Source organism: Protopterus annectens, chromosome 11.part0 (assembly GCF_019279795.1).
Source record: "Protopterus annectens isolate FY-2018-M chromosome 11.part0, PAN1.0, whole genome shotgun sequence".
NCBI classification, from domain to species: Eukaryota; Metazoa; Chordata; order Ceratodontiformes; family Protopteridae; genus Protopterus; species Protopterus annectens.
Window position 1 is genome coordinate 917,118,556 of NC_056745.1, and position 24,717 is coordinate 917,143,272.

Consider the following 24,717-nt stretch of genomic DNA (forward strand, 5'->3'; position numbering starts at 1 on the left):
TGAGCAAAAAGACAACCCCCCCCCCCCAGGTCTGGATTTAAGAAATGTCCAGACTGTGGGCAGAAGATGTCACTCACTGATGGGCACGTTCAGTGTGTGTATTGTTTAGGTGCGGTGCACTTGCAGGAGTCCTGCAGCATTTTCCATTCTTTTTCTGCAAGGGTTCTTTTGGAGAGGAAAAGGAAGCTTGTGGATAGGGGTTTGCTGAAGCATTCTTTTGCTGAAGCCTTGAGTGACCAGGATGGGGCCAGCAAGTCCTCTAAATCCTCTGCAGATTCCAAAGCATCCAAAGAATCGATAAAGTCTAAGAAACTTGAGGATCCCAAGACTTCGGCTCCACAGCTCTCGGAGCAAAGTGTCTCTTCATTTCGGAGCCGGCCCACGGTTCTGATGCCGGTCTCCGAGAGACCTGCATCTCCACTCCTCCAATCTACACCCTCGGTGCACTCCTCTAGGTTTTCTGTCAGCTTCTCAGATTTGGATATGGACCGATTGGTGCAGAAGCTCTTACGGGCACCAGGCCTTCCTAAATTGTTGTCGGCTCCGACCCAAGCGTCAAAACCAAAGACCACCACCCCGGACTTGACTGCTCCTCCTCCGAGCCGTACTGGATCTTCGGAGCCAGAGGGGGCTGACCTGCTGATCGTGAAGCCTTTGGAGCCGAGACCTGCTCTGGTGTCATCGGTTCCATCTACTCTGACGTCCTTGGCACTGACTGGGGACTCTAGGGGCCGACACTCTCCTGTCAGGTCCAGGGAGGATAGTCGCACCACCTTGTTGGTACAGACTCTGCCTCTCGGGGCCTCGGCTCCTACCTCTGGCTCGGAGCCCACGGCCTCGGTGCAGGAGGGGCTGCAGTTCCTTCGGGTCCGTCGACTCCTTCTCATCGGAGCTGTGATGCTTTCGAAGCCATGAGGAGAGCCTTGTCCTCAAACACATCCTCACCACCAGGTCTGGCCTCTTCTTCACCCAAAGCACCTGTGTCTGCTTCTGCCTCCATCGTCCAGGCCAAGCGTAGAGACCCTGAGCCTCAGGTAGCCCCACAGGGCACCCCTGTCTCTTCCGAGACCTCCCAGAGGTTCCCACTGAGGAGTTTCCCAGGAAGAGATTGTGTAAGTGGAGACACTTGGACTTCCCACAAGAGTCCTTTACATCATATACTGACTTGGATGAGTCAGAAGGGTCCCCACGATTCCCCTCTGAAGATATTTCCTTTACGTAGATACTTGAGATCCTTAGGCAAAGGGGTGATTGGCAGTCCAAAAACCCTACTGAGGACGAGTCAGTTCTCCTGAAGGCTTTCGGGTCTCAGCCTTCCACCTCTTGGGTGTGTCTGCTCTTCGATGAGCTCATGCAGCTGGTCTCTCGGAGGGCTTGGGAGTCACTGGAGTCCATGGAACCTGTCCCTCGGAGGCCTAACAAGTTTATTTCTGCCCCCGTGGATAAAGCCTTCTTGACCAAAGGAGTCCCTGTTGATGCCATGGTGGTGGTGGCGGCCACCAAGAAGGAAATGTCTGAGACTTCCTCGTCAATCCATCCTCCTAACAGAGAGTCTAGGATCATGGATTGATACAGGAAATGCATGTTTAGTTCAGAGACTTTTACACTCCGATCCCTGAACTATTTGACCCATTTCACCAGACTGCAAAGAGATCTCCTTAAGGAGTTGGGAGATGCTCTTCAGCGTGCTGTAGCTGCAGGGGCTTCCGACAAAGTTGCCACCCAGCTTACTACCCTAAATTCCATTGTGAACTCGTCCATGTGGCTCATATCATATGCAGCCATTGGGACAAGTAGGGCAGTGGGTATAGGAGTTGCTTTATGGAGACATTCCTGGATGCACTTGTGTTCCTTCGTGGAGCCCTTTAAGTCTTCATTTGTCAACACCCCTTTTGATGGCTCATCTCATTTTGGTCCCAAACTGAAGGAAACTCTCACCAGGTGTGAGCAGGAGGGAAAGACTCTGCCATCAGAGTCCGCTTTTCCACCCCCTACGTGGCTTTACATCAAAGGCCAGTGGGGTGGGAAGATGTTCTGCAAAGCCCAAGGAGCCTTTCAGGACACACGTGGTGAACCCCCCCTCTCGGAGCAGAGGAGGGGTAATAATGGAAGACGCCACCCTCACGGCAGAGGGGGGTCCGCAACACCAGGGTGACTTAGATCACATCTCAGGTCAGCCCTATCAGCACTCCTGAAGGGAGGCCCAACTGTCCTGCTCTGGAGGCAGTCGGGGGTCGCTTATCTTTGTACCCAGACGCCTGGTGAGATATAACAAATGACAACTGGGTGCAAAGTATTATTTCCAGAGGGTATTTCTTACTGTTCTCCACTCCACCCACAACCCCAAGGAGAATCCCGGATGTTCCACCCACTTACAGAGAACAAGCAACTATAGAGGTCCGCAAGTTGCTAGAAAGAGTCATCCAGCCCAGTCCCAGCAGACCAGACAAGATCCGGAACTTACTCAAGATTCTTTTTGGTTCCAAAGAAAACAGGGGGCTGGAGGCCTATTTTGGACCTCAGCAGACTCGACCAATTTGTCAAGAAAGAGAAGTTCTGGATGGTCACGCTACAGTCTATACTTCCCTTCTTAGGGGAGAGACCATTGGATGTGCTTGATAGATCTCAAGGATGCATACTACCACATAAAAATGACCAGGCCATCCAGAGATCATTTGCATTTCCGGCTGGGAGCCAATCATTATCAATTTCGGGCCCTGCCCTTTGATATCACTACAGTCCCCAGAGTGTTCACCAAATGCATGGCAGTGGTCACGGCTCACCTGAAAGGTCTAGGATTCCAGGTGTTTCTGTATTTCGATGATTGGCTCCTTACCTCCACCACCAGGCATCAACTCATTCAGGCAAGAGAGTACACTCTGACACTCTACAAACACTTAGGCATTACTATCAACTTAGAAAAGTATGCCTTCTTGCCATCGCAGCATATCATCTTTATAGGGGCTGAGTTAGACACTTCAACCACCACTCTAAGACTACCAATCGAGAGAGTCTTTCTTCTTCGCCAGTAGGTCAGCTCTTTGGTATCGAAGGGCAGAGCACTAGCCGCAGAAGTTTTAAAAGTCTTGGGTTTGATGGCTGCAGTGATCTTGGCCATACCATTAGCAAAGATGCAGATGCGGATTCTTCAATGGCTGCTGTTCACTCAATGGTCTTCTCAGGAACTTCCAATGAATCACATGATTTTAATTACGAACTCCAGCAAGAGAGATCTCCAGTGGTGGTTGACATCTCTTCATGTAACCATAGGACGTCTCTTTGTACTACCCCCTCCAGTAGCCACTGTGACCACGGACACTTCCGTGATAGGGTGGGGGGGGGCATTTTCAGGGAATGACTGCCCAAGGCTCATGGACGGATCAAGAGACACATCTGCATATCAATGTCTTGGAGATGAGAGCAGTACTTCTAGCGTTGCAGTACTTCCAGGACTCTCTTCCTCTAGGGCCGATTGCGATTCAGACAGACAATATGTTAGTAGTCTGGTAATTGAGCAAGCAAGGTGGGACCAAGTCTTAACCCCTTTGCCGAGAAGCCCTCAGAGTTTGGCAGTGGGCTGTCTCCTCCCAGCGCTTTCTGTTGGCAATGCACATCCTAGGGAGATCCAACGCGATAGCAGAGAAACTGAGCAGAGCAGTCTTGTTGCCTCATGAGTGGTCCCTCAAGCAAGAGATTGTGGACAGGATTTTCTGTAAATGGGGCCAGCCTTGCCGCGATCTGTTTCAGTCACATCAACACGAAATGCAGAAGCTACTTTGACCTGATTCCCCCTCCGGGAGTACCCCCGAGAGACGCACTCGTACATGATTGGCCCCCGGGTCTCCTCTATGCATTTCCACCAATCCCACTAATACCCAAGTTTCTTCAGAAGGCAATGTCGCTGGGGAGGACCATCATTCCTATAGCCTGTCATTGGCCTTGGCAGATTTGGTTCCCATTTCTTCATCATCATCTATTGGAGGATCCATGGATTCTGGACCCAGTTCTGGACCTTTTGAAACATCCGTCGGGGGACCTCCATCCTTCATTGCAGTCACTGAAGCTGACAGCTTGGCTGCTCCAGTTCTCCTCATAGCCAGGCTTCGTGATCTTTCTGATGAGAAAAGGCAGATCCTCTTGTCTTCCCACAAGCCGTCCACCAGAAGATTATATCTTAGTAAGTGGAAGAGATTTTCCATATGGGCTTTTAAGCAGAACATTGATCCTTATCAAGCCCCTTTGGCGTCCATTTTAGAATTCTTAACTATGATTTTTAATAAAGGTGCTGCAGCTGCTACAGTTTGGGTCCAGTTGGCTGCTATATCTAACTTTCATCTTGGAATGGACGGGCTGAACATTATGGCCCACAAGTTGTCCAAGGCCTTTCTCAAAGGAACCTTTCACATGAGGCCTCCAGTGAAGACTCCTTATTCTCCTTGGAATCTAAACTTTATGCTGTCTCGTATAATTCTTCTCCCATTTGAACCAGCATCATCTTGTGATCTAAAATTTTTATCCTGGAAAACCATATTTCTGGTGGCTATTACTTCTGCCCGCAGAGTATCAGAACTTCAGGCTTTATCTGTCAGCCCTCCTCATTTGATTTTTCATGTTGATAGAGTATCTCTTAGGACAAACCCCTCTGTTTTGCCCAAAGTTTGTTCGGAATCTAATATCAACCAAGGCATTGAGTTGCCAGTCTTCTTCTCCAACCATTCCAACAAACTAGAGTATATGCTGCACAAACTTGACATTCACAGACAGCTCAGATATTATTTGGACAGAACAAAAGATGTTAGAAAGTCAGACCAGCTCTTTGTGTCTTTCTCTGAAGCCAGAAAAGGTAGACCAGTGGCTAAAACAACCCTTTCTAAGAGGCTATCTGATTGTATCACCTTTGTTTATTCAGCTGCTAATATGCCCTTACTACACAAGATTAAAGCTCATTCAACCAGAGCAGTTTCTACATCTTCTGCATTCCAAGCCAAATTGCCCCTTGATAACATTTGTGCTGCAGTGACTTGGTCTAACCCTCATACCTTTATCACTCATTACAAAGTCGATAAGGTCTCCAGGGACAGGGTATCTTTTGGGTCTACGGTCCTGAAGAATGTACTCCCATGAGACACCCGAGATTGAGGGTGCTAGGGATGCTACCATCAGTGAAGAATGAACGGCGAGATTGAACAACTTCACATTAAGAAGTTACATACTCACCATAACATTCCATGTGAGTTGTTCCATCTCGCCTTCATTCTCACGTCCCTCCCTCCATCCCCCACCTGGCTGATAGTTGACCTAGAGGCTGGTCTCATCCTGGTTATTCAATCCTTCTTCCTCTCTTGGGAGAGCAGTTCTCTGACAGGGATATGGTACATGCAGCAAACAAGATCTGAGGTAATTCCAGCAGTGCATCATGGCATAAGGGGCTACTGGTAAACCTTGAGCTTTGCTTTCGGCTGTGTTGGAGCTGAGGGATCGGCTCCGAACCCATCAGTGAAGAATGAAGGTGAGATGGAACAACTCACATGGAACGTTATGGTGAGTACATAACTTCTTAATCTATTTACTTGTAGAAGGAGCTTATTGGATGATCTGAGTTGTCTGATGTTAGAGCTGGACATTTTTCAGTTGATATATCTTATGAGCTGTTGAGTTGGGTGAATATAAGGTGGTTGGGTAGTTGTAGCCAGTTCAGATTCTGTAGTGCGATACATTGGTGTTCTGTATGTGGGGAGTTGTTAGCAAATCGGGCAAATTTATTATACCATGCCTCAAGATTGGTTAGCTTGATTTTCTTTAGCTTGGTGAAAATGGTGGAGGCATATAGGAGCGGAGATAGTAAATGAGTCCTAGCGAGAGATTGCCTTGAGAAATCTGTAAGATAGGGTTTTGCTCTCTATAGGGAGCCAAGCTTGATATGAACATTTTTAATGACGGTTGCCACACGTTTATCAAATTTGAGGTTATTGTCAGTTGTGATACCAAGTAGTTTGGTGTGTTTCATGTTTAAAAAAAAAAAAAAAGTAAGTAAGGATGACAGTAATGCAACTATTTAGAAAGCTATTTAGCATATTCTTGAGAAGGGGATTGTACCAGACAAGTAACAAATTCTGGAAGCAACTCTTAAGCAAAGGAAATTCGAAGAGATAGGTAATTACAGATCGACCATTGTTGCCTTAATCCATTTGACTTTTGTAGCAGCCCATTGAACAGCCAACATCATCCACAGAGATTACTAGGCAAGTAGGAAACAGAAGTAGATTGTCAGTCCATTCTTCCGTGCCAGATGGATACTTAACATCTTCCACGCTAGATGGATACTTAACATACACCTACAGACAGTTTAGAGTCACAAAACCAAACAAAACCAACTACCCTATGTCTTTGGGATGTGGGAGGAAATTGGAGTACCCAAAGAAAAGACACACAAACACAGGGACGGACTGCAGATGCACACAGAAGGCAGCCCTGCATAGAACGGAACTGGGGAGCTTCTTGCTGCATAGCAGAAATGCTATTCAGTTGTGGTCATACCACCTAATCTCAAGTCAGTCCTGGGGAAGCTGCTTGCTCCTTGTCACAGGTCTTAACTGCACCCCAGGCTGCCTGGTTTAATTTAGCAGATCCAGCTGCTAAAGGAGACAGATGGAGTGGGGTCGGGGGTGGGAATTATCAAAATAAGGTTGACTTTCCCCTTGTTGGGTGGAGCTGGGTTGCATCATGCCCTTGCTGTTTCTCTGAATTTGTAGGGGACAACATAACATCATTCTAATATCAGTGCAGTGTTCCACTCCTGCCAGACAGTGTTTTGCTCTGTATGTGGGCCAAGAGTGTGGAAGCGCTAGAGATTTAAGTTTTTTTTCCCTTGATAGCTCCACCCCAGGGGGGAGGGGGGTCTTTTGAGGGTAAGCCAGACCACCTTATTAATGTGGTAAAGGTGGCTGTAGTTGACAGGCTGACATAATATTTAGAGCCAAAATATGTACGATTAAAACATGATGGAAAAACTGAAGTTCAGTCTAAGGGATACTTCACAGTCCTTGAACCTGAGAGTCCTTGTTAAAAGAACTTCCCAGAACGTAGATTGTACTGGCCTTGCTTGATCCATTATTGACACTTGTCCCAACTCGAGCTATTAGTTGTGTCATTTTTTTTTTACATAACAAGCAGATGTACTGATCTGATCCAGGAGGACCATTAACAGATGTGGCCTGGACATTAGACAGGTTATATATGCAAAAAATAAATGTCTAGTACATTTATAAGGCATCATCAGAACGTTCTGCATTCAGTATTCCTTGAAGTAAACAGAGAGGTTATCAAGTGCACCATATTATGGATGTCTCCTGTCAAAACAAAATATATGTTTGCAATATGTAGTTCACTTATTTGTAAAAGCGCAGTGGTCATGCAGTGAATGTGCTGTAGCTTATTTTAACATTAGAGACTGACAGAGAAGTTGAGGAGAATGAGGGTAGTGTCTGAGTTGGTATGGAGGATCGATTTGTAGCTCAGTTATTGGGTCAGATGATGGGTAAGGGTGATGTTTTTATTTTATATGATTACAATTGTATTGTTTTTGGTGGTACATATGTCTGAGTAGGCTTTTTCAGATATCACCGATCAGCTTGGCTGCAAATGACATCAAGATAGGAGTAGCAATCTAACATTGCATTGCTGTTTTTAAAAAGAATCTCCCTGGATTATTTCATTTTTTGGAGAAACAGCAGCTGGGATTCAGTGCAATAAAAGTGCAGAAGTAACACACATTAGTATAAAGAATCTACATCCCCAAAGAGCTTCACTGTTCTTAGGTTTGTTCTGAAACTGGCTTGGACAGGTAGCACTACTTTCAATTCATATTGTAGACTGCATTTATTCCTGAAGGACATAGTGGACCTCTGGACTGCATTTCCATCTTGTTTTAGAAGACATTATTAAGACGGTTTAGGACTACTAGAAGAGGCTGTTGGGGCAGGACAACCACATAACAGATAGCTTCATGTCTGGGTGATTTAGGCAAGCATCTGTCTAATTTTCTCAGATTCTTTTGTAAGCTTATATTGTGTAGCATTTTATACCTTGTTCATTTTAAGTTTAAGGGAATGTGTTTTATCCGAGTAGTTCTTTCTGTTAATTTGTTCTTCTTCCCTTTGTTTCCACTTTCCACAACAGGCAAAGACATTACATTTAACTTCCTTGCAGCTCTTATGCCCTGTTGGTAGAGCTTTGTTTTTTTTTATATATATGGATAATGTAGTCCTTACTGCAGTATTTTTTCATATACAGGAAAAATTATCAACTGTGCCATTATCCATGTCAATGGAGATGAACCTGAGGATGTCTTACGAGCTGCTCGACTAGCTGTTGAGTATCAGCGAGAATTCCGCAAGGATGTCATTGTTGATCTGCTATGCTACAGACAGTGGGGCCACAATGAAATGGACGAGCCATCGTTTACAAATCCTGGAATGTACAAAATCATTAGGTATTCCTGTTTGTAGTGGAGTACTTATGTACAGTAAGCAAAGTTTCTGTGTACTCATGGAAACGAGCAGCTCATTTTTTGTGTGGTTATTTTTTATTGATGTGTCAGGATATCTTGTTTCTCATTGAAAGGAATTAAAATGTCATTATGACTTATTTCAAGAACTAATGAATTGAAAAGGCAGCATCTCTAAACTTAACTGTTTCAGCAGATAATTGGAGAATGACATGGAAGCCAAGAAACTGGATATGGCTCATATTCACAGTAATGATAATAAGAAAAATCTAACCAATTGGAAACCTCTTGCATTAGAGATAAGATGGGATATATACAAATGACCCTTTGGCAGTTCTGAATGCCCATGACATTTTCCTGTTCAAGGTTGTTATGGGCAAATTCAGGCCAATAAAGCCAAACCCAACTAGCTGCGGACTTGTATGTTTCAGCCTTCTTGTGGCCAAGCAGTCCACTTATGCTGTGCTGACGAGGCCACAAGACAACCAAACCATACATGTCCATAGCTAGTGAGGTTTGGCTTCATTGGCTTGAATTTGTCCATAACAGACTTGAAAAGGAAAAAAGTCATGGGCTTTCAGAACTGCCATATAGCTGAAACACCTGATGTCTTTAAGGTAATTTGCGTATATCCCACGGTACCTCTAATGCAAGAGGTTTTAAGGAATCACTCAGTGGAAATTCTAGCTTGGCTAGAATTTTCTTGTAGTTTTTACTGGTTTGTCTGTGTGACCTTATTAGTCATCGTTTTAGTTCAAGAATGAGAATAAGGAAAAGATGAGCAATACCCACCTGCCACATTTTAAGTTAGCAGTTGGGAAAAATCATTGAAACACTCCTAGAGAAAAGGGTTGTGGAGTATTCTAAAGCTATTAGGTTACAGGACTTGAGGGCAGGGATTATTCATAAGTCGATTGTGTTATGACTGACCATGGTAGATCAGTTTGGGATGTGACTGTAGCTTAGGACTGTTAACAAGATATTTCAGACATAGGGTAATACAGTAGTGCAGTTGTTAACACTGCTGACATACAGTGGTTAGTTCTTCAGTTTTGTTTCTGGTGAGATTATTTCTGTGCAAATATGTTCTACTGTCCTACCTACTTGATTACTTCAGACAAAAAAAAGCTATTGTCACAGGTGTGTTTGGCACTTGTACATCATTTGTGTTAACAGTTGTTTTGGTTGAAGTACTTATTGAGCTGGGTGTGGGCACCTGGGATATTACACAGGGCCGTGTTTTGGAATCATGCTGATTTACTGACATCACTTAAACTGAATGGTTAAAGTCTGAAAAGCAGTCTGTTGAATCAACTTTTGCTAAACCTGTAAGGTATGTTTTTGACATCTTCCATGTGGGGGACACCACCTACATCCCCAGACTTATATGTACATGCTTTGAGGGTTGCACAACAGTGGAGAAATGAGAAAACACTGGTCTGATGTTATCTATGCCACTGTTACTTCTGCATTGTAGGATCCAACACTGGATCCGAGGTTGCAACTTTTCGGACAGATTCTAGGCTCGAGCTCCTCCCACTCCCATAATCCCTTGCTGCCCTCTAACCCTCAGATTGCTTTTGCCGCTTCACCTCTACAGACGTGATTCCTCTGGCTTGAGTCATTCTGTGGGATAAGTGCTTGCTTTTCTTTTTTGTCTTTATAGCCTTTAAACTTTCTTGTTCATAGGTTGGTACTAGGCTATCGGCCCTAGGGCCTATACAAGCCTAGCCATAACAATTCCCTGGCTATTTCTTCCCTAACCCCTGTCTAGCAGGGTGACTGACATGATCCCCGGGGTGAATTTCCTTTCTCCCATCCAATCGTCAAGGTTCCTTTTGAAGAGGGCTAAAGAGGCGCTCTGCTTGACATGTATGGGCAGTCTATTCCAGAGTCTGGGGAGTCTCTGGGTCAGGAACCTATCCCTCCAGCATGTTTTGTTTATTGTTATGACAAGGTTTAGATCCCTGGAGTGTGTGGCTCTGAGGGATTGGGATTTCTTTAAGTGTAGCATGTCCAACAGCTCTGGGTTTGAATTGGCCTTGTATGTTAAGCAGAGATCGCCTCTGAGTAGACGATATGCGACAGAGTATAGCTGGAGTTTTTTAAGGCTGTCAGCGTAGGACATCTGCTTTAGGCCTGTGATTCTTTTAGTGAGGTATTTCTGAGGCCTTTCCAGTTGTTGCAGATGTCTTGAGAGGTACATACCAAATGGGGCGTTGTATTCTATAATGGGTCTAATGAGAGATGATTGTTGTCTCTTTAGTGTTTGTAGTTTATAGTTTTTTGCCTCTTAGCCTCCTTTCCCCTCCCTTTCTAATTATTTTCTTATTGTCAGCCCTTTTGGCGCCATTTTTCTGTGCTTTAAAAATCTCTGTTTCACCTGAGGCTTAGCTTAATTTCTTGTTCCTTCGTTTTAATTTTAATTGTATTGGTTGTTGTTGGCTCCTGCTGGTTTTTGACTGCGGTATGGCCCTGATTAATGGTTCTGGTTGCATTTTGGCTTTGGTGTTTGGTCTTCTGTTCAGCCCTCATGTCTGACAAACCATCAGGATTTAAGAGGTGCTACTTGTGTGATCGGAAGATGCCCATTTCTGACTTGCGCGAAGAGTGCCTCTGTTGTTTGGGTGCCAACTATCTGGAGGTTGAATGCAGCATTTGTGCTGCATTCAACCCGAGGGCCTTGGTCAAGTGCCGCAATAAGTTACTTTTGAAAGGAATGTGGGTCCGCTGGTCCACCAGTCTCTGACCAAGCCCGGTCCCCCAAATCACAAGAGAAAGGCACGCTCCTTTTCTGGGTCCTCTTCCTCTAAGAAGCTTAGGCTGTTCTATCCTAGCTCCACAGATCCAGTTCCAGCCTCGGTGCTGTCTGATCCGAGAACGTCAGATTCGAGATCCTGTGAGTTTACTTCCAGATCCAAGGGCTCTGGTTCGAGACCTTTGGATCTGAGGTCCCAGGAGTCTACTCCTGGATCTAAGGCCACAGGATTTAGGCCTTCAGATCCAGCCCAGACTAGACCTGCCACAGATACAACCTCCTCGTATCAGAGCCATTTGAGATCTAAATGCCTTGGATCCAAAGAGGATGGGTCTTGAACCCATGTTGGATCCCATCTTGATTGGGGACTTTCCATTGGATTCTGTCCCGGGGCAGTGTTTTACAGCTTCCAGGCACAGAAGCCATTCTGAGCGGTACAAGAGGTTCTCGGGGTCTAGACACATGTCTCCAGCTAGGTCATCAGCCTCTTCTAGGTCTTCCAGGAGCTTAGGTCATCAGCCTCTTCTAGGTCTTCCAGGAGCTTGCTTCCATCCAACATGGACAGTATAATGGGGTCTTTCCTCAAGGGTCAAATTGAGTTGGGGCTTATGTCCCATGCCGATCTGACCAGGTGTCCTTTCTCTGCCCCTACCCTTCAGTCTCCTCATCTGACCCAGGTGGTTTCGGACTTCCAGGATCTGGGGCACAGTGAGGAGGCAATGGGGACTCTGCATTTTGTCTGTACCCTGTCCAAGTCCCCGACCGGCTCTGCTCTTCCTCCCTCAGAGCAGACTGGGTCCTGGACCCGAGCAGGTGCTGTGGACTCTTTGGGGGAGGGTTCCAGCCCAGGTTTTTTGGGACGATCTCTGCCCTCTATGCTTCAGCTCTTGACAGTTCGGGGCCAGTATTATCCAGGGGTCTTGGGACAATGGCATGCTCTGCTCCCTCTTTGCAGGTGGTATTGTCCACTGGGAATGGAGAGGGAGCATTGTCTAGTCCTTCCGCCTTCTGGGTAGTAGAGAGGACCTTCTCCACTGCTACAACTGTTTCCCCTGCTCTCCAGGGCTCTTCCCAGCCTCTATCATCTTTGAGCTCTGAGCCTTCTCATAATTTTCCCGGTCAGCCCTCTCGAACTAGCCTTCAAGGGGGAGTTACCCCAATTGAGGTTCCCCACTCTTCTGAGTCCTTCCCTGATCCTCCCTTAGAGGATGTGCCTTGGAACAGGACATGTAAGAGGAGGCAGCTAGATTCTCAGATGGAGTCTCTCACTGAGGATATGGACCTTGAAGAAGGGTACATGTCCACCAGATCTCTGCTTGAGATCCTCAGTTTGAAGGGTGGATGGTCCTCCCAATCCCCGTCCTCCAAGGAGTCCATGTTCCCAAAGGCCTTCAGGATTTGACAGTCTACTATCTGGGTTCCCCCCTGCTGACACACTGATTGACCATATCTCCAGCAGAACATGGAAGGAGCCCAATCCTGTGGATCCAGTGCCCAGACGAGTGGACAGATTCTTAAGTCCAACCATAGATGGACAGTTTTGTTCAAAAGAGGCGCCAGTCAATGCTATCATGGTAGCTGCTGCCACTAAAAAGGAGTTGGCGGAGCAGAGTACATCTGTCCATCCCCCCAGCAGGGAATCCCGGGTGATCAACAGACATGGAAAGTGTGTTTTCATATACTACGTTTGGTCTGCGGGCACTTAATTACGTGGCAGACTTCACCCGCCTCCAAAAGGATTTGGTTAAGGAACTCACCACTTCCTTTTCTGAGTTGATGCCTTCGGTGAACTTGAACAAAATATCTCACAAGCTGTCCACTCTAGTGCCCCTTGCTAATTCTGCCATGAAGTTGATTTCCGATGCTGCAAAAAGCAACTCTCGAGTGTTTGGCACAGGCTTCGCTATTTGGCATTTCGCCTGGCTCACCTGTGCAGATTTGCAGAGTCCTTCAATGCGTCCTTCACCACTGCCCTCTTTGATGGATCAACTCTGTTTGGTCCATTAGTCAAAAACACACTGACGTCCAGTGAGCAAAAAGGGAAGACTTTGTTGGCTGTAGGAATCAAATTTTCTACCCCGCAGCAGTCCTTTTCTAAGACACACTAAGAGAGTAAGAAAATGTGGTTCTGTAAGTTGCAGTCTTCTTTTCAAGATGCTCAGGATGAACCCTCTTCTAGAGGTTGGGGGAGAGGGTTCAATGGAAGATGCCACCCTAGAGGCAGAGGGAATCCACAAAATCAGGGCTCCTGGGAACCCTTCTCTGAGAAGCCATTCTAGCACTCCTGATGTGTTGCTGGACTGTTCTGCTCTGGATACAGTTGGGGCTAGTTTGTCTCTGCACCCTTTGGCCTATGGCAGACATCACAAGAGATTGGTGGGTGCTAAACATGATTTCCAGGGGCTATTTTATTTCCTTTCCTTTTCCAAAACCCTCCACCAGTCAGGAAATGTTTCCCTGATGCGCCACACCATCAGAGTGAGTTCATTTGGCAAGAGGTGCTAAAGCTTCTTAAGAAGAGAGCCATCCAAGAGGCCCCGCCAGACGAGGATCTGGAACTTACTCTCGTTCTTTTTGGTGCCAAAGAAAATGGGGGACCTACGTCCAATCCCAGACTTAAGTGAGTTAAACCTCTCTGTCAAGAAATCAAAGTTCTGGATGGTTACTGTCCAGTCCGTCATGCCCCTTCTGCACAAGGATAAGTGGATGTGCTCCGTGGATCTCCAGGACGCATAATGTCATATAAAATTAAACAGGTGCTCCAGAAGACATCTCCGCTTCTGTGTTAGGACCAGGCATTACCAATTCAAGACCCTGGCCTTTGGTCTTACCACAGCACCCTGGGTGTTCACCAAGTGCATGGCAGTGGTGGTAGCACACCTGAGACTGCAGGGATTCCAGGTGTTTCCTTACCTTGCCAACTGGCTCCTCACTTTTCCCACGAAGCATCCACTGGTCACAGCCTCTCACTACCTTCTTTGTCTGTTTGACCAGCTAGGAATTACTGTGAATCTAGCCAGTTTGATTCTGATTCTGACCCAGAACTTGGAGTTTATCATCATCAAGCTAGACAGAGATTGCAGCGTTACCTCCCAGGCATGTACAACTAATCATATCCCAGGTTCAGTGCCTCCTAGATCTGTCTCGTCCTCAGGTCCGTTTTATTCTCAGGGTCTTGGGGTCCATTGCGGTGGCAGTCTATGTGGTGCAATTAGTCAGATTTTACATGAAGGTTCTACAGTGGGCTCTAGCAGTCCAGTCATTTTCTCTGTCTCACTCAATGACAGCTTCCATTTGCCTCACACTGGTGTGCAAGCGTCATCATCTTTGGTGGATTCAGTCTCCCAATCTCCTCGTGGGCAGACCCTTTTCTTCTCCTCCTCCTTCTCCCAGTGCCACTGTGACCACAGACACTTCCCTGTTGGGGTAGGGGTTTGCTGCATTGCTAGGGAAAGACGGTCTAAGGTACGTGGTTCCCTGCAGAGACCAAACTGCTCATAAACATACTGGAGATGAGGGCAGTTTTTCTCATGTTGCAAGCCTTTCATGACTGCCTTCCTCTGGGTACTATTGCAGTGCACACGGACAACATGGCTGTTGTGTGGTACATCGACAAACAAGGGGGTGCACATTCATATCTACTTTGTCACAAAGCCATGAGAGTGTGGAAATGGGCGATGTCCTCGGGGCATTTTCTCCTTGCAGTGCACATTCCCGGGGAGACCAACATGCTAGCAGACAAGCTCAGCAAAACTATCTTGAGTCCTAATGAGTGGTCCTCGAATCCCTCAGTGGCGAGAGAGATCTTCCTTTGCTGGGGTCAGCCAAGTTGTGATCTGTTTGTCCCCCCCCCTCGGTCAAAATTAAGCAAGTACCTCACCCTGATACCCCCAGACGGGGAGTTCCCCCAGGGATGCACTAGCTCATGATTGGCATCCAGGTCTCCTTTATGCTTACCCTCTTATACCTGTCATTCCCAGAGTGCTTCAGAAAGCTCGACGCCTCAAGGCTCCCTTGATCCTCATTGCTGCCATCTGGCCTTGGCAGGTGTGGTTCCCCCTCCTCAGGTCTTATCTGAAGTACCCTCTTGGATACTGCATCCCATTTCAGATCTGATATCTCACCCCCTCATCTTCTGACCTTCAGACTCTTTGTCTGACTGAGTGGTTTGTCCACTTCCTGTAATTCTAAACCAGTCCAGGCTTACCTTTCCTGTCCAAGACATCATTCTGGCCTCTCAGAAGGCTTCCACCAGAAAGATCTGTTGTAGTAAATGGAAAGGATTTTCTATCTGGGCCAGTTAGCAGAATCTGGATCCCTTTTCACCTCCCATTCCAGACATCTTATTATTCTTGTCTTCTCTCTTTAAGGATGGAGCCAATTTCTCCACTATTAAGCTGCGGCTGGAAGCCATGTCTAATTTTCATGTTTGCGAGGAACCTACTTTTTCTTCTCATCTTTGTAAGGTCTTTTTGAAAGGTGTCTTCCTACTACGGCTTCCTATCAAAGATCCCTCTCCTCCTTGGGACCTTTCCTTTGTGCTGTAATCTCATACACACAGTCCTTATGACATTAAGTTTTTTTTGTCTTGGAAGACTGCTTTTTGGTGGCTATAACACCAGCAAGATGAGTTTGAGTTGCAGGTTTTCTCCGTAAAGCCTCCGTACATGATTTTTCATAGAGACATACTGGCTCTTAGAACTAATCCCTCCTTCATGCCCAAGGTAGCCAATGACCAAATTTGAATCAAACCATTCAGTTGCCAGTTTACTTTCCCAACCATGTCCTATTTGGTGGTTCAGGTCTACTCTGGCTGTCCTCCAGCTCTGGGTCAAACTCGACCTGAGGGGTTAGAGGGCAGCAAGGGATTGTGGGAATGGGAGAATCTCAAGCCTATGATCTGTCTGAAATATGTGCCGGCTTAGATCTTATGTTGGATTCTATGACTCAGAAGTGATGAATAGTGACATAGGATAACACAGATGCTAAGTTATGGTAAGTACATAGCTCTTTTTGCAGAAAGTTATTTTAGCAGTTTTTGATTGATCTATTTGGATTTGCTGAAATTGCTATTGCTACATTGATACAATCCCCATGTTTTTGATTCAGTATGCATGCATGTTTCTCCACTGACTGATGAGCTGGTGAGTTTCCTCCTTTGCACTATTTTTCCTTTTTAGATTCCCTTGATCAGCCTCTGAGTGCTTCCCTGTTAGGAATGTATTGCTGGCTTCTGTTTGGCTAAATTAACCTCAGGTAGCTTACCGATTTGTTAATATTCTGATTGGATAGTTTTTTCAATAGCCTACTCCAGTTTGTTAAGTGCTATCCTTTCTGTCATTGGCTGAATCTTAGTCTTGTCAGGCTCCTCTTGGTGTTTTTCTGCTCCAGTCCATTTATTTCTCTCTTCTCCTGTACTCTGAATCCTTCCTAAAATGGTTACCTTTAGAGAAAAGTGGTGAATTACATTGTAAGTCAATAATTAAAGTTAGAGATGACTTTTACCTCAGAGAAGGTTTATTCATTTATTTTTGTCTTATTCTGTCAATGTCTCAAGTTAATTGTACTGATGTTTTAAAAGCTTCTCTGATTGTCTTTGATTATTTCTGGATTTGTCCTTGATTCTGTTGAGTTTTGTCCCTGATATGTTGAGAGCTAATTCCCTGGTAGGCTCCTCAAGTCAGTTATTCAAGCCCGCATGCTGAACTTTTGTTTGAGGTTTGGCTATGTTGAAAGTAAGTTCATGACTGAGCTAATGATTCTGAATGCATCTTTTTTTTTATTGCCTACAAGTATAGATTAAGTGGTTTTGTGTCTGTGTCTGATGAAGTCTATAATTGCAAACAAAAGTACTTACCCAAATTTTTAATCTAATAAAATGCAGCAGTATTGCCGTCACACTGCAGTGCTTGTTGTCTTATTCTTTTTTTGGAAAACTCAGTAGTATAAATGAACATTTCTACTATTAGATGTCACTTATGGCTCCAAAATATAATTCATTTAAATATCTGAGACTCCCTGCTGTCCTAGTTAGTGTCCCAGCCTTAATGTAAAATATAAGTGCATGCTTCAAATAACATTAATTAACTATCTTTTAGCAATGAGAAGGGCTTTCCAAATGCTTATGTTGATTAAACTGTGACATGCAGCCAATAATGCAGAAGACGTATTCTGTCAGTGTCTTGTTATCATGTCTGGTTCCTTGGGGACACAGCTTGTTCTGTAATGGTATTGACCAAAGTCTATATATTCTCAGTGTCCCCCGAAATTGATCTGAAGAAGTACTACAAGAATACTGAAAACTAAAAGTGCTGGAACCCATGTCAGTCAGTGAAAACCACAAGAGAGCATTGTTCTGTTTGACTGAATCTCTGCAGAGACTTGTCTCTAGCGCACATGCAGGGGTTTAGATATGATTTTCATGTTTGTACTCACAGCTCCTAGTGTGCTACCCCAATGAGCCACACCCATGTCAGTACATTGCTGTCCTCTCATTCCCTTAGATTGCTCACCAAGCAACGCCCCTTTCAAAATGCTGCTCACTGAATGGATCACTGACAGCCATATGCCAGGATGGTAATTACTTGCATGATGAAGCAGCTTGAACATTTCATTCCAGAAGTTCGTCTTCGTAGGTTGAAAAATAAAATACCTTCCCATTTAAATTTTTTCAGACTTCTTCCCATTGGACCCAAATGCCTAGTCATGATAGTGTTTTAATTGTGTGGCATATCCCTCAGACATCTAACAAAAAAGCATTCTCATGACTGGCTTTTAGTAACAGTGATACTGTGTGACCAGCCACAGTGCTGCATCGCAACAAGCCTCTGTACCACATCAAGGTACTGCTTGACTACAGGATCTACAGCCCCTAGGCAAATAGCTCTCAAAGAATTAGCATAGAGCCGATCAAAAGACCCACATATCAAGGATAATGACAGAAAATTGACTAAAAACATGAAAAATACTATCAGTTCTACCAAAGCAACTTACGTATATAGGTTAGCATCCGGAGCAAAGGACAATTATAAATCCTTCTTTAGCAGTGCTAGGAAACTAAGAAATCTCTAACATTGCTATGAACTTATTCATAATAGTACGACCTAATCTGATCCGGTAGATATTGCTAGTATACTTGCAAAGAAATTCAGTGCAAATTTTATCCGGAGAGGACTATCCAAACACCATTTATCTTTGATTCTTTCATCCCTCCCAGTTATCACTAAAGAACATGTAGTGAAGGTGCTCTCCAAGACTAAAAATACTTCCTTAATGGGACATGGGATGGTTGTTTAATAAACTCCTTTAAACTAGCCCTGGCAGAGCTGGTGCTTAAACTGTTTAACCTGAGTTTAGCCACTGACTTTGTTCCTGAAGTTTGACACACAACAGCAGTAGTGGTGCCACTCCATAAGGGTGCCCCCGCCCCTAACCCCAGGAGTTATAGGCCCATCAGGCCTACAAGTTTTATTTGCAAAGCCATGGAACATATAACTGACCTGATAAACATTGATATTAAAAATCTTATCACAAGCTAGACCCATTGCAGTTTGACTTTTACAAGGGTAAATCCTGTGTAATGAATCTGGTTAAATTCTTAGAAATGACTGTAGTGGGGTGATCAGTGCCCTGCTTTACTGCACCATTAGAGATCCAGTGGTTCTTGACCTCCTATATTGCAGTAAGACAAATAGTTCAACAAGCAGTAGACCCAGAGCCCTGAATCTTCATCAGCAGATAAATAGAATGTGGTAGACAAAGAGAGAGATTAATCACCCAGTGCCACCACCTTCTCTGGAATAAACTTCCTCTGCAGGATAAACAGATTAATTATATATCTTCCTTCAGATTAAACCTGCACATCTGGGTGGGTCATCTCAAAGTGATCCTGGAATTAACTGACCTCTCCATCCTTTTCTATGGAGGAAAAGATTCAGATTGGGTATTGCCAGTGTGCACAAGGTTATTAGACTAAAATAGCCTTGAAACCCCTGTGAATTTTATGGAGGACCATTGTCATTATTTGTGATCAAGTTAAATGTTTTTCTTTGCAAGCTTCTTTGCAGTGCCAGAAATGTAATACTAACTTAGTTTATATTAATGCCAGCTCATGACTGAAAAAGAGACTGTTGATTTGTCCACTTACCCAGTTATCAAACTGAAATAAATAAATAGATGCATTAAAAAAATGAATGAAAAAGACCATTGCTCTTTTTGACCTTGTACAGTAAAACTATGACTTCTGACTTTGTTCTCCTGTCCTTAACTAACAAATTCTTCTGCATATACTGTTTATCAGTGGTGCTTTGTGAAGTAGAACTTGATTATAGTTCACCAAATAAAGGTTTTTGAAGACGGTAGTGCTGGACTTTGTTGGTGTTTTTACATATTATGTCCAAGTACCTGCTTGGCCCAGCTGTCTACTGAAATTTTGGCCCTCATAAATCTGACTGCTGACATGCTAAAAAAAAAATACTGGAGAAGAGAGAGAATATTGAACGTCTCTCTTCTACTTTAAACTTCCTTTTTGCAGGGTGAGCAAGTTCCCCTTCACCCCTTCAACCTTAAATGTACTGACTCCAAGATCACCATACCTCGAAGAAAAGGAAATATTCAGAGAAATGTCCAGTTCAGATTTATATACACGGTCCATTTTTAAGAACATTCAGTCTCAGCATTATGGGATTCGGTAAAGTATGTGCTAGCATTTCAAACGGTTACTGCCAAATCCTGCTTATTCACTTTGTTTTTTGTGTCTGTGTGTATTTTGTGTATATGCATATCTACACACACTCACATAGACTTACACATAACATGTAATTGTTACTGTTGCCTTCATCACTAACGTGACGTTTTGCAGTTCGTTCACTCACCTCCACCATCTGATACTGGAGAGGTGTTCACTTTTAAAACTGGCAGACATTAATACATCTTGCACATTCTCAAGTTTTCAAAAATATTCTGATACTAGCAACAGCTCATTAATTGCCAGTCATTGATTATTGTAGGGTACTGCCAGCTTAGTACCAAATCTTACATTGTCGGCAAGACTGCAGTAGGCTTCTTTTCAGTTAACTTTTATAAGTTATGCAGTCCAGTGATGCTTAAAAAAGATGGCATAAGTTAAAAACGTGTAACTTTTAATGAAAGGTAAAAATAAACATTGTGTTCTGAGTGTGTTTTTTGTACAAAGTTTGTAAAAGCATCGGTCATTAACTACAAATGTTTTTCATACTAGCAAAGGTGATTCTGAAAGCAGCAATGCTGAAAGGAAATAAAACAAAAATCAGTCCGTATTACTTTACGCACTTCATAAAAATAATATAAAACAAACAGAATGGCATTTATTTATTTTAAAAGTTATTTGTTATTAATTTTACTTCTACTAGATCTAAACATCCTTTTCATTTGAATAACTTTTTCTTTAAATGTGACTACATCAGAGGGTAACAGTGCAGTTTCACTTAACCTCTGAGTAGCATGTAAACATTTCAGCACAATCCAAGACGTTCTTGCAATGAACTACAAACCACAGAGAATACATAGACACTTGGATAATAAAGCAGTTCCACTCCTGCACATGCCTCCAGTTCAAAGAACTCTTTAATTTTAGTAAACTACTGAGACAGTTCACCCCACCATAATATGATCAAAAATGCTGTCTCTTACAGGACATAGCACCAGACCTACTCATCCTTAGCTTGTGTCCTGACTCACTGCATTCCCAAACAAACCATAAATGTAATTTCTAAGAAGATTAAAAAAAGTTACTAGAAAGACAGTAGCTTTAAATGGCTGAACTTTTGTTATGCATCTACTACTGCCAGTAGGGTTGCAACCTAAAACCGGAGTTAGGCCACACCCATCCCCATGTACTTTCCACCCATTTTGTGACATCACTATGACAGCGGCAGACAGGGACACGCTCTTTATTCGTTCCTGATGCCTGCTTTCAGCCATTTCTGTAAAAAAAGCATAGTAAATCAAACGATTTAACAAACTGTGATAGTATGTTTCCTTTTTTGAAACAGAATACCAGAGTTTGTACAATGTTTTCCTGACTGCCAGAGAATCAATTTGATTTCCAGATAGTCAGGAAAAAATGGATAGGTGGCAACCCTAACCATCAGGCCATCAATCGCAGAACAGTAAGCAGTTGAACTTTTGCAGAAGAGAGTATGGTGGAACTTGATTCTGTACTGCTTCAGCAAAATAAATAACATCCAGTAACAGGAGGCAGGTAGATAGTTCCAGGAGCTGCATGGCAGTGTTTTTTTTCCATGCAGTGGTTTGTGCTTCACACATAATTTTATATGTGTATGTGTGGGTGTGGGGGGGCACTAAACTAAGAGGGTGGTCTTTGGGCAACAGCAAGGTAAAAAAGCACAGGGTTTTATTACTGAGAGATGGGCATGCCAGTATGTTTGAGGCAAGTACTATGGGATTAAAAACAGCTATAGAAATGGCTCACAGTGTTGGAGTTTGGGGTACATGAATTACGACAATAGTTAATATTAAACATAATACAAATGCTACTAAAATGTTTAAATGTTTCAGTCATCATATACGGAGAAACACATAATTAGAAACAGAAAACGTGCAGAAGCCTGTAGTTGTCCTTTAAGTGATGGGCACTGTCACAAGGCATTGACTGAACTGTGTTTGCATGCCTGTGATAACACACCCCAACTCTTAGTTTAACAAAAGAGCACCTTTTTTTAGAAAAGAGCACTTTAGCACCTATTGGCAGCAGTTTAATAAGGTTTGTTAATGTAATTATGTGCCTACAAGGTGTGACAGTTTTTAGAATAATGCAGTACTTAAAGATGAGTTAGCAAGAAACTGATCAAAAGTAATGATAACAAAAAAAATATCTTGTGAGGAAATCAGCACCACCAGCTAGTACAAACTGAACAGAAAATATTAATTATGTAAAAGGCTTTTGGTGCTGAAGCATATTCTTCATCTAACAATGCCACTACAACACCCCCTCCTGCAGTATTGCAGTTGTTGACATCGCTGATACACCCTTTTCACTCCCGTGCACAATACTGAGTAAAGGGTGAATGGAAAGCTGTCTCAAAGAATCATGAGGTCATCTAAATTTCATACCTTTTCCCCTACCTTTTGGGCTGTGCTAATTGGGCAGTTATCACCCATTAACTAAAAAATGCTAAGCATGCAAAAGACTGATGAGCTGCAAATTACTATGCAGACTCAATCATGGTATTTGCATGTCCTATTTTATTTTATTTTGCTTCATCTTTTAGTTTTCCTTTTCTGAGTTGTAGTGTCTGCCAGATGCTATCCCTAATCCAGAAAAACTGCACTGAAGTGCATGCATTGAGTATGCCTCCCAGTGTCCTTGCGCACATGATATTCTTTTGAAACTTTGCTACTGTCCATGTGTATTCCTTTGTCAAATATCAATGTTATATCTTGGTCCATCTACATTAATGAGCCTGTAAAATTCTAGCTATTATGGTATGATTCATGTGATGTGCAGGCCTTTTATGACAGCAGCCACTGTCTTAACTTTTTCCCTCCATTCATGCAGGATATCCATTTTAGGTAGATGTGCAGGTGTGGTGTCTAAAGTTAAGAAAAACATCACATCATTCTGGCCTTTCTGCTAGTGGGACAGAATGCTTGACTATATTATAGGCACAGTCAGTAAGCAGATTTCAATTTTCTTGCACTTCTTTCATGTCTCTGTTGCTGGCAGTATTTTACCTATTTTTATATTGACAGCATAATTGTATGAAATGTATGCTTACCTATTACTAGACGCATAGTAAAACAACTGAAATAGATATGGGCTAAGATGAAAGCCTTGTTGTGCATTGTGCCTTAGAGGATGGTGTACACATCTGCTATTAAATTCAGGACACCATTATCTGTCTTTTAACCATGATGCAGTCTAGCCAGTCAGTTACCAAGATCATTCTTAATTTATGATGATTAGCTCTTACAAATGTATGCAAAAAGTCTTTGCAAACAACATCATTCTGCAGCTTGCAGTTTATACCTCAAATTTTATTGTGAAACATCTGTTTATCAAAGATAATAGTGGATCTGCTAGCACAGAAAGCATGATGATGAATGGTAATAACTGTAAGACACTAATTTTATCATTTATTTATTTACGTATGTATTATGTGTGTATGTATTCATTCATCCATCCTTTGTTGATGGGTTAGTTGTACTAGGATAGTGGTCTCTTTTCAGAGGAGACCCAAGGTGTTATTTATACTACTGGGGGAAATTTGGCCTGGGCATCAGGGAACTTGTCCTACTCTTTGGCGCTACTAGTCGACACTGGAGGGCTCCTACATCAGGAAAGAAGAGCCTAAGGAAAGCAGCACCATAGAGGAGGAGAGAAAAGGCTATGGAGAGTTTGGAAGTGCAAAGTGACAATTTGGAGAAAATTTGTTTGATATGGAGTTACAGAATGTAAACAAAGATTCCTGTGTGGTGGATGTTACAAATGAGTATCGTTTAGCTGCCTCCATGGAGATGGAAGTAAACAAGTCTGTTGAAGTGGCGCCGGTAACTGAAATGGCATCAGTAGTGCTTGCAGGTGATGATCTGTTAAAAATTGAGCAGGATGATCCCGGTGACATTTCTGCTATTTCAGGGGGTAAGATGGCAGATTACCATCCTCAGCACTTCCCAAAACGTTATGTGGAAAAGGACCCAAGTAATGTAGCAGCAGAGGATGCAGCAGTTAAAACTTATATAGCAGTGCCAGAAAATAAAAAAAGGAAAGTAACAGCAAACTGTAGAGGTATCTGTTTTGTGGCAGGAGATAATGCAGTAACTAAGACATGTGCAGTGATAACAGGCAAAATAGAAGAGTAGCAACAAACTGTTTTTTTTTTTTTTTTTAAGGAGAGAAGGCTATCAGCAAAAACAAGAAAAAAAAATATTTCCCCTAAACTTAAAAAGAAGCAAAAGCAACAATTTGAGTACTTTCATTAAATGTGAACAGCATTATTAGCACCGTAAGAAGGCGAGGAATAATGGAATGATATGCTAATTGTGATGTGGATGTTATTTTGTTAGAGGATGTAAGATTTTGGACAAGTGAAAAAAGACTGCAAACAGAAAATCTATGTGGTGGCAATATAATATGGAACTTAGGAAGTGAACTTTTTTTCTGGTGTGGCTGTGTTGTGTAAAGAACATTAATAATACTAGATGAAATGTTGATATGGATGGGAAGGTTAACTGTTGTGGATGTGAGGTGGAGAGAACGTGTTTTTAGAATTAGAGCATTATGTGCATATATAATTAGCAAGGAAAGTAAGGATCTGTTTCATCAAATATTTGACTATAAGGTGCTTAATACAAAAATTGACTTTGTGATTTAAGGAGAAAGTGTAAAAAAAAAAAAGGAAAGATGTGAAAATACAGAAAGTGGTAATCTGGTAAATTAGATGTGTTCAGTGTA

The 24,717-nt window shown here is 43.2% G+C and overlaps 1 protein-coding gene across 1 annotated transcript in view; it reads left to right on the forward strand.

The window, feature by feature from the left end:
- Window positions 1-24,717, forward strand: part of DHTKD1 (dehydrogenase E1 and transketolase domain containing 1) — a 948,838-nt gene that overhangs the window by 535,188 nt on the left and 388,933 nt on the right. Inside the window, exon 7 of the mRNA XM_044088312.1 lies at window positions 8,293-8,491. Within this exon, the coding sequence (XP_043944247.1) occupies window positions 8,293-8,491 (199 nt within the window). The remainder of the gene's footprint in view (window positions 1-8,292; window positions 8,492-24,717) is intronic.